General features: G+C 53.5%; 1 protein-coding gene across 2 annotated transcripts in view; it reads left to right on the top strand.

Annotated features, from left to right (window-relative positions):
- Positions 1 to 7,838, top strand: part of CYP46A1 (cytochrome P450 family 46 subfamily A member 1) — a 42,045-nt gene extending 34,207 nt beyond the window's left edge. The window contains exons 11-15 of one of the 2 annotated variants that reach the window (XM_017528145.1): positions 1,761 to 1,845; positions 2,458 to 2,568; positions 5,909 to 5,997; positions 6,725 to 6,791; positions 7,091 to 7,838. In XM_017528145.1, coding sequence (XP_017383634.1) covers positions 1,761 to 1,845; positions 2,458 to 2,568; positions 5,909 to 5,997; positions 6,725 to 6,791; positions 7,091 to 7,261 — 523 coding nt within the window. In that variant the 3' untranslated portion in view covers positions 7,262 to 7,838. The remainder of the gene's footprint in view (positions 1 to 1,760; positions 1,846 to 2,457; positions 2,569 to 5,908; positions 5,998 to 6,724; positions 6,792 to 7,090) is intronic. The other variant, XM_017528146.2, reaches the window with a different exon arrangement.
- The last annotated feature ends 1,053 nt before the right edge of the window (positions 7,839 to 8,891 follow it).

Here is an 8,891-nt window from a genome sequence, read left to right as displayed (position 1 = left end):
ATTTTTAGTAGAGATAGGGTTTTGCCATGTTGGCCAGGCTGGTCTTGAACTCCTGGCTTGAAGTGATCTACCCATCTTGGCCTCCCAAAGGGCTGGGATTACAGGCATGAGCGACTGCTCCTGGCCTCTGTCTCCAGAACTTTTTCATCTTCCCAAACTGAAACTCTGTCCGTTATCCCCTCCTCCACCCCTGGTAACCACCATCCAGTTCTGTCTCTATGCGTTTGTCTATTCTAGGTGACTTATGTAAGTGGCCTCACACAGTATTTGGCTTTTTTGTGCCTGGCTTGTTTCACTGGGATGATTCCTCCAAGTTCATCCGCGTTGCAGTACCTGTCAGAACTCCCTTCCTTTTTAGCACTTACTGGCGTTCCATTGTAAGCACGTCTCCCATTTTTCTTCATTCATCTGTCCTTGTATACCTGGGTTGCTTTCTACCCTTTGTCTATTTTGAATAATGCTGCTATGAGGAGGTGTATACAAATATCTTTTCAAGTCCCTGTGTTCAGTTGTTTTGGGTTTATACCCAGAAGTGGGATTGCTGGATCGTAGGGTAAACCCATTTTTAATTTTTTGAGGAATCACCATACCATTTTCCATAGAGGTTGCACCATTTTACATTCTCACCAACAGTGCACAGGGATTCTTTCTGATTTGTCCACATCCTCGACAATACTTTTGTTTTGTCTTTGTTTGGATAAGAGCCATCCTAATGAGTATGACGTGGTCCAGATTCATTCTTTTTTTTTTTTTTTTTTTTTTTTTGAGACGGAGTCTCCGTCAGTTGCCAGGCTGGAATGCAGTGATGTGATCTTGGCTCACTGCAACCTCTGCCTCCTGGGTTCAAGCGATTCTCTGCCTCAGTCACCCAAGGAGCTAGGACTACAGTTGTGTGCCACCATGCCTGTCTGATTTTTTTTTGTATTTTTAGTAGAAATGGGGTTTCACCAAGTTGGCCAGGCTGGTCTTGAACTCCTGACCTCAAGTGATCCGCCCACCTCGGCCTCTCAAAGCACTGGGATTCCAGGTGTGAGCCACTGCGTCCAGATCCGCTCTTCAAGCTGCATATTATGTTAACAGCGCACATCCTTAAGTTTATTCAGCCAGTGTCCTTGTCCTGTTTGTGCAGCTGTTTCCAGCTGTCAGTTGCTGTAAACCAGGCCGTGGTATGCATCCGTGAAGAAGCCTTGTTGTGTGTTGTGTTTTATTTCCTACAGCCAATTTCAAACATCAGACACAAAAGGTGAATGTGTTAAGGCCCCTGGAACATAGTTCCCAATGGCCCGGGGACCATTTTGGACGTGGCAGTCGCTGGATCTCTTTAACAGTGTTTGGGCTGGGATCAGTGGCTCATGCTTGTAATCTCAGCACTTTGTGAGGCCTAGACAGGCAGATTACCTGAGGTCAGGAGTTCAAGACCAGCTGGGCCAACATGGTAAAACCCTGTATGTTCTATAAATACAAAAATTAGCTGAACATGCTGGTGGGCACCTGTAATCCCAGCTACTTGGGAGGCTGAGGCGGGAGACTCTCTTAAACCCGGGGGCTTAAGGGCTGCAGTGAGCCAAGATCGTACCATGACACTCCAGCCTGGGTGACAGAGTGAGACTCCATCTCAAAAAAATAAAAATAACAGTAACAGTGTTTGTGGGTGGGGAGCCCCACATGTCTCTTCACGCTTCCTTCCAATACCCTCTTCTTAAAGCTAAGTGGGGAAAGGCTCCCTTTGGAGACGGACTTCTCTTTGTCTTACCCCACAGGCTGCAGGCCGAGGTGGACGAGGTCATCGGTTCTAAGAGGCATCTGGATTTCGAGGACCTGGGGAGACTGCAGTACCTGTCCCAGGTATGGGGAGTAGGAGGGAAGCTTCTGGACAGATGTGGCTGATTCATGACATCAGGCCTGCTGCCTCCCTGGACCTTTCAGGACAGTGGTTCTCAAACTTTGCTGCATAGGAGACTCCCTCAGAAGATTTAAAGTATCCTGAGGCCCACGCTGCCCAGACTAATGACATCAGAGTCAAGGAGCTCCCCGGGCCACCCCAATATTCAGCTTAGATTTGAAACTGGCCCTTTAGTAAACGGTGCTGTATTTGCGCTCCCGGCTAGACTGGGGTTCCAGAGCCTTCAGCTTCCCCTGGTGGAGCCTGCATAGCAGGAGGCCTTGGCGGTTCTGCTGGAAGCGCAGCTCTCTCCTGTCTGGCTCTCTGGGATGCTGGGAGCCCTGATTCCTGGTCCCAGCTCTACCACTGTGGTCTTGCACAACTCCCTTCTCCTGGTCTCAGTTTCTTCATCTGTCACGTGACAGTGAGGCTGATGTCCCAGTGGCCTGGGGTCCAGACCAGGGTGAGGTTCAGCTGTGTGGGTGGGACAGAGAGGGATCCTGGGCATGCGACCGGCCAGCATGATCTGTGGCCTCTCCTGACCTCTCTCGTTTTCTCCCCTGTGGCTTCTCTAGGTCCTCAAAGAGTCGCTGAGGTTGTACCCGCCAGCATGGGGCACCTTTCGCCTGCTGGAAGAGGAGACCTTGATTGATGGGGTCAGAGTCCCCGGCAACACCCCGCTCTTGGTGGGTGGAGGCCCTGGGGGCCCTGGGGTGGGCTGGCCTGCTTGCCCCCACAGTGGTGAATCTGGGGCTCACCAGGGGAGCCCGAGGCCGTGTTCCCATCATTGCACTGGACCTCGCTGGCCGCCTTGTTCTTTCTCACAAAGTCTCACCATAGTCCTGTGAGGGCTTTTCCCCCTCCTCACACTGTCCAACAGCAGATTACAGTGGGTCATTCTGGAAGGGAGGTGCCCCATTTACAGCTGAAGGCACTGAGGGTCAGAGAGGTTAGGTTACTTTCCTGGGATCACACAGCTGGCGAGGGGCAGATCTGGAAAGTGCCTGGTTTCACAGTTGACCCAAACTTGTCCTGGTTCCTTCTCTCCTCGCATTTTACGGCCCCTTTCTCTCTCAGCTTTCTCCCCAACCTCCTTTACCTTGTGTTTCTTTGTCGGTTTGCTTCCTTGTTCATTTCTCCATTCATCCAGGCATTTATTCACGTATAATGGCCCCCCTAAACCCACCCCCAAAACCAGGAATCTAAGATGTAGTCATTTACACGTGTCACTTCCTGCTCCCCTGACAAGGAATTACTAATCTGCATTGTGTGTTTGCCATTCCCGTGTGTGTGTGTGTGTGTGTGCGTGTGTGCGCGCGTGCACACGCACACTCATACGGTAACATTTTGTAGGGCTTGCTTTTTTATTCAGTATAAAGACTGGTAAGGTTTGTGTAGGTTTCTCCGCAAGGCCGTAGAACAACCACCATTGCTGATCAGTTCTCAGGTAACAGGCATTTGAGAGGTGCCCAGTTTGTCCCTATCACTAGCACCACAACAACGATGCCATTTCTGTCTGCATGTCCAGGAGCAGCGTACAAGCAAGTTCCTTGGGCATTTACCCAGAAGTGGGAGGGCTGGGTTGTAGGACTCGTGAATGTTGAGCTTTAAAAACTAATGCAACATTGTTTTCCAAAGTGGCTGCGCCAGCTTGGATGCCCACTAGTGGTGAGGGAGACTGCCTGCTGTCCTCCATGTCTCCAACGCCTAGCATGGTCCAATTTTGTATGTGCTACCATCCAAATATGTGTTTAAGAAAACGGTTTCATTGTGGCCTTGATTTGGCTTTCCTGAATATTAACTAGTGAGAGTGAGCATCACACCCTGATTTCCCTGTCTCTGAGATGTGGGCTCAGTTTCTCTTTTTGGGTAGTGTGTTTTTTCATATTGCTGTGTAGAGCTTTATTTTATTATTTTAAAACAACATTTATTTATTTATTTATTTATTTATTATCATTATTTTTGAGATGGAGTCTCGCTCTGTCCCCCAGGCTGGAGTACAGTGGCACCATCTCGGCTCACTGCAACCTCCGCCTCCTGGGTTCAAGTGATTGTTGAACCCAGGAGGCGGAGGTTCCTGAATAGCTGGGATTACAGGTGCACGCCATCACACCTGGCTAATTTTTGTATTTTTAATAGAGATGGGCTTTCACCATGTTGACCAGGCTAGTCTCAAACTCCTGACGTCAGGTGATCCACCTGCCTCAGCCTCCCAAAGTGCTGGGAATGCAGGCGTGAGGCACCGCGCCCGGCCTGAGAGCTTTATTTTGAAAACTCCTGTGTTGATCTTTTGTCTGTTATGCTTGTCATCTCTGTGGCTTGTCTTCATTCATGTGCTTTTGATGATTTGCATGTTTTAATATTTTTAACGATTACTTCTTTTGCTTTGCCTTAAGAAATCCTTCTCCATCCTGAGTTCAGGACATTCCCTTACATTGTCCTCAAACTCTTTGACATTTTTCTTTTCAACGTTGAGCTCATAACTGCCTGGAATTGATTTTGTGTATGGTTTCAAGGTAGGGACCTATCTGTATTGACTTGCCAGGGCTGCTGTAACAAAGTGCCACAGACTTTGGCTTAAACAACAGAAGTGTATTTTCTCCCAGCCCTGGAGGCTGGAAGTCTGAGATCAAGGTGTTGGAGGGTTGGTTTCTTCTGAGGGCTTATTCCGTGGTGTGCAGATGGCCACCTTCTCCCTGTGTCTCCATGTGGTCTTCCTTCTGTGTGTCTATGTCCTGATCTCTTCTTATAAGGACACCAGTTAGATTGGATTAGGGCACATCCTAAGTACCTCATTTTAAGTTAATTACCTTGGTAAAGACCTTGTCTCCAAACCCAGCCACATTCTGAGGTACTGCAGGTTAGAACTTCAACATATTAATTTGTGGGGGACAAAATTCAGCCCATGACAGGATCCTTTTTATTTTTACCTGTGGGGAAGGGGGAGCCCCAGGCCCTGCTCACAGCCCCTCCCCTCCCAGGGCTCTGCCCCACCTCCTCCAGCGCCCATCCAAGCCCCAGCTGTCATCTATTTTGCTGAGCTTTTTCTTAACCCCTGTACCAGTACCACTGTGCCTTAACAGCCATCTCCTTAGATCCCCTTACAGCCGGCAGGGGAGGCCCTGTGGCTCACTGTCAACCCGGGGGTGCCACCGTGTGGGCTTTGAGTGGGCAGACCAGGCTCCAACCCCAGCTCTGCTCCTGGCTGCTAGGTCATCTCCATCAGGCCCTCGGCTTCCTCGTTGTTGGTGGGGGAGTGGGAATGGCACCCACGCTACAGCCCATGAAGAAGCATCCATAGGATGACATACTCATGTGCCTGGCACATCGCAGGGGCCCTAAATCCAGCCCCGGACCTGTGCTCCCACTGGCTTGCCGGAGCTCAGCTCCACGGCTCCCTGTACCCTCTGCTGCGCTGACCCCCAGCACAGGAGCCAGGGGTGGAGCAGGCTCAGGAGGAGATTTTGTCCCAGTGCTTGGAGGCCAAGGGCACGGAGTGAGCGTCAGGAGGCACCACGCATACAGGTGGAAGGCTGGTGGGGTGTGCAGCTCCCCCACCCCCACCCCCACCCCTGTTGAAGCAAGCCTTGAGTTGAAAAGAAACCGAATATAACAGTTCTCAAGATCTAGAGGAAGTTGCCTGGCCTCACAGAGTCAGATATGAGTTTGAATCCTGGTTTGGCCACTTATGTGCCTGGTGATTTCAGGTGAGTCACTGAGCCTCTCTCTGGGCCTCAATTTCTTCATCTGTAAAATGAGGATAATGATGGCCCCCCACAGGGCTGTGCCCGGCATGGGATGATGCAGTACGCTGAGCTGGCACAGTGGGCTATCCCCACTCTTCCGCTTAGAGACTTTCCTGGGGGTCAGTGCAATCTACATACACCTAGATGGGGGGTGAGGACGTGGGGGGAGGAGAGTGGGAGCCACTCTGCTCTGAGTAGCCCCACTGGGTGGCCTCAGTGGCTGGAGAGGTGCCAGGGGAACAACTTGGGAACCAGAGACAAGCCGACCCTTTGCCTGCAGTTCAGCACCTACGTCATGGGGCGGATGGACACATACTTTGAGGACCCGCTGACTTTCAACCCCGATCGCTTTGGCCCTGGAGCACCCAAGTAAGTCCCTCCTTGAGCTGTCCTTCCGGGATGAGTCCAGGATGAGTGGGGCTGGTGGGAGAAGGACGGTCACAGTGGCCTCTGGTCTGAGCCAGAGGCGCCCACTCAGCCCACATAGCTTTCCAGATCCCTGAGAGGTGTTTGTGGAGGAAATCACAGCTCAGAGAGGTTAAGTAACTCACCCAAGTGACAGAGCAGGGGTCTGGCCCCAGCTCAGTCTGGTTCTAAAGCCCATGCTCATAAGCAGCATCAAATACTGGGAAGCTGAATGACCTCACCTCCCCAAGCCTTGAGGTTCCTGTCTGAGAAATGGGACCATCCGTGGCTGCATCTGGAATTTGCTGTGGGGGTCAATGCATTAAGGTACCAAAGCTATGGTGGGAAGAGCTGGACTCCACAGACTGCCTGAGTTCAGATCCAGGCTCTGCCCAGAGCTGGATGTAAATGTATTACCTGGAGCGAGTTGCTTTGCCCCTCAGCCTCAGTTTCTTCATCTGTGAAATGGGGACAACAGCAGCTCCTTCCAGGAGGGTAAAAGGAGGAGAAAAAGAGAGAATGCAGATCCAGCCACTGGCGGAGTCAGCGGCTTGTGCTTTGCGTGCAAAGTGCCCAGCCTCTGGCTCAGCGTCAGTGTTCAGCAGAGATGGCTTAATTACTGCCTTCCTTGTGTTGTCCCTGCGGGGTTGCCTGGGACTGCTGGCTTCCTGATTCCTCTTTTTGCCTGCAGGCCACGGTTCACCTACTTCCCCTTCTCACTGGGCCACCGCTCCTGCATTGGGCAGCAGTTTGCTCAGGTAGGAGGGGCAGGGCTGCGGTTCTGCCAGGGAGTGGCTGCAGGGGTGGTGGCTCGTCCTAAGCCAGGAAGCATCTCAGCGCCCCTGCACTGGGGCCGCTGGGCTGCGGGCTGGACCCAGCAGAGCCATACCCAGAGGACTGCCTGTGTTTTGCGCAGAGGAGAGCGTGAAACACAGGAGGCTCCCAGGCACTGGTAGGCTCTCTAGGAGGAGAACCGGCCGTGACATTAGCTGCTCATTGACTCGCTCATTCTGTCTTTGCTTCTTCACTCCTTCCTCATTGTGTCCTCTGGGCCCAGATGGAGGTGAAGGTGGTCATGGCAAAGCTGCTGCAGAGGCTGGAGTTCCGGCTGGTGCCTGGCCAGCGCTTCGGGCTGCAGGAGCAGGCCACGCTCAAGCCACTGGACCCCGTGCTGTGCACCCTGCGGCCCCGAGGCTGGCAGCCCGCACCCCCACCACCCCCCTGCTGAGGGGGCCTCCAGGCAGGACGAGAATCCTTGGGCAGGGGCTATGCCTGCCCACCTCTGCTGCCCATGGCCTCCCACCCTTCTCCCTGCCCTGTCCCCTGGGCAACCCTTCACGCTGGCTTCCAGCGGGCCCTCTGCCGACCGCCTGCTTCACACCCCTCAGCGCTCCCTGTCACCTGCGGACTCCACGGCCCTTCCTGGACTGGCCCTTGCCCAGCTCCCAGCCACCACCATCATCCCTACCACCTCCGAACCCTTGCACAGGCCACTTCCTCAGACGAGACACCCTAACTCTTGCTCACTCCCTAAAGCCCTCTTCAGGTGTCACCTCCTCTAGGAAGCCCTCCTTGCCACCCCCAACTGGGGCAGGGGCCCCTCCTCTGTGCTCCCTCGGTCACCTGTGCTACCTCTAACACCACACTGACCATACTGTATCATGAGTGTCCGTTGACATGACCAACTGCCCTGCCAGGCCGTGAGCACCTCAAGGGTAGGGTCTGCGTGTGATTCGTCTCTGAGCCTCCTGGCCCACCCAGGGCCTCGCACAGAGTCGATACTCAATAAATATGTGTTGACTGCATGAATGACCAGTGGAACCAAGCCTTGTGCTCTCGCCTCGGCTTGCTCATCTGTGAAAGGGGGAGATGTGGAGGCTGGCACAGCTCTGGATCTTCCAGCCCATCTGCAGATGCCCCGGAGATGCCCCAACAATGCGGCCTTGGGAGAGACTGCCCCAGGTTACCAGCCTGTTCCCTGTGCTACATTCATGGCCATGCCCCTGGGTGCTGTGTGAGGTTGGGACTGGGTGGGCAACTGACTCTGAGAGCTGGATTCGAGAGGTCAGGGAGGCCTCTGGGCCTCTCGGGAGCAGCTGGGTGGAGCTGAGCCCCGCGCCTGTGGTCACTTGCTGCCCTCCTGACCTGGCAGGGGGCCAGGGCAGGTGAGACTGCAGCCTTTGTGGTGGTGATGGGAGAAGCCACCCCTCCTCCCCAGGGCCTTGTCCTCTGAGCCTGTCCAAGAAATAGGTCCTGCCCTGAGTTTCTCCTTCAGCCATTGGGAGCTTGTCTTTGTGCAGAGAGAAAAAGCTGCCCTTGTGGCCGGGTGTGGTGGCTCACACCTATAATCACAACACTTTGGGAAGCCGAGGTGGGCAGGTCATCTGAGGTCAAGAATTCAAGACCAGCCTTGCCAACATTGCGAAACCCCATCTCTACTTAAAAATTACAAAAATTAGCTGTGCATGATGGCGGCTGTCTGTAATCCCAGCTTCTTGTAGGCTGAGGCAGGAGAAAAGTTTGAATCCGGGAGGCAGAGGTTGCACTGGGCTGAGATCCTGCCACTGCACTCTAGCCTGGGCAACAGAGCAAGACTCCGTCTTAAAAAAAAGAAAAAGAAAAAGCTACCCTCCCCCCTGCCTGGGCCACACGCCCCATGGGAAGGCCCCTCCTACATGGGGAAGGCACAGACACATGCCAGCCCCTGAGGTGCACTGAGGGGCGGAAGTGACATGCTCAATACAGGTGGGGCCTGGGGTGGCGCTGAGAATGGAGGAGACAAGTGTCTGGGTGCCTGGCCTGCCCTTCTCCCCAGCCCAGTTAGGCCTGAGAGTGCACACCCCAGCCTCTGGGCAGAG

This window comes from Cebus imitator, unplaced genomic scaffold (genome assembly GCF_001604975.1).
Source record: "Cebus imitator isolate Cc_AM_T3 unplaced genomic scaffold, Cebus_imitator-1.0 Scaffold52, whole genome shotgun sequence".
Taxonomy (NCBI): domain Eukaryota; kingdom Metazoa; phylum Chordata; class Mammalia; order Primates; family Cebidae; genus Cebus; species Cebus imitator.
This window is presented reverse-complemented; position numbering and strand designations above follow the sequence as displayed.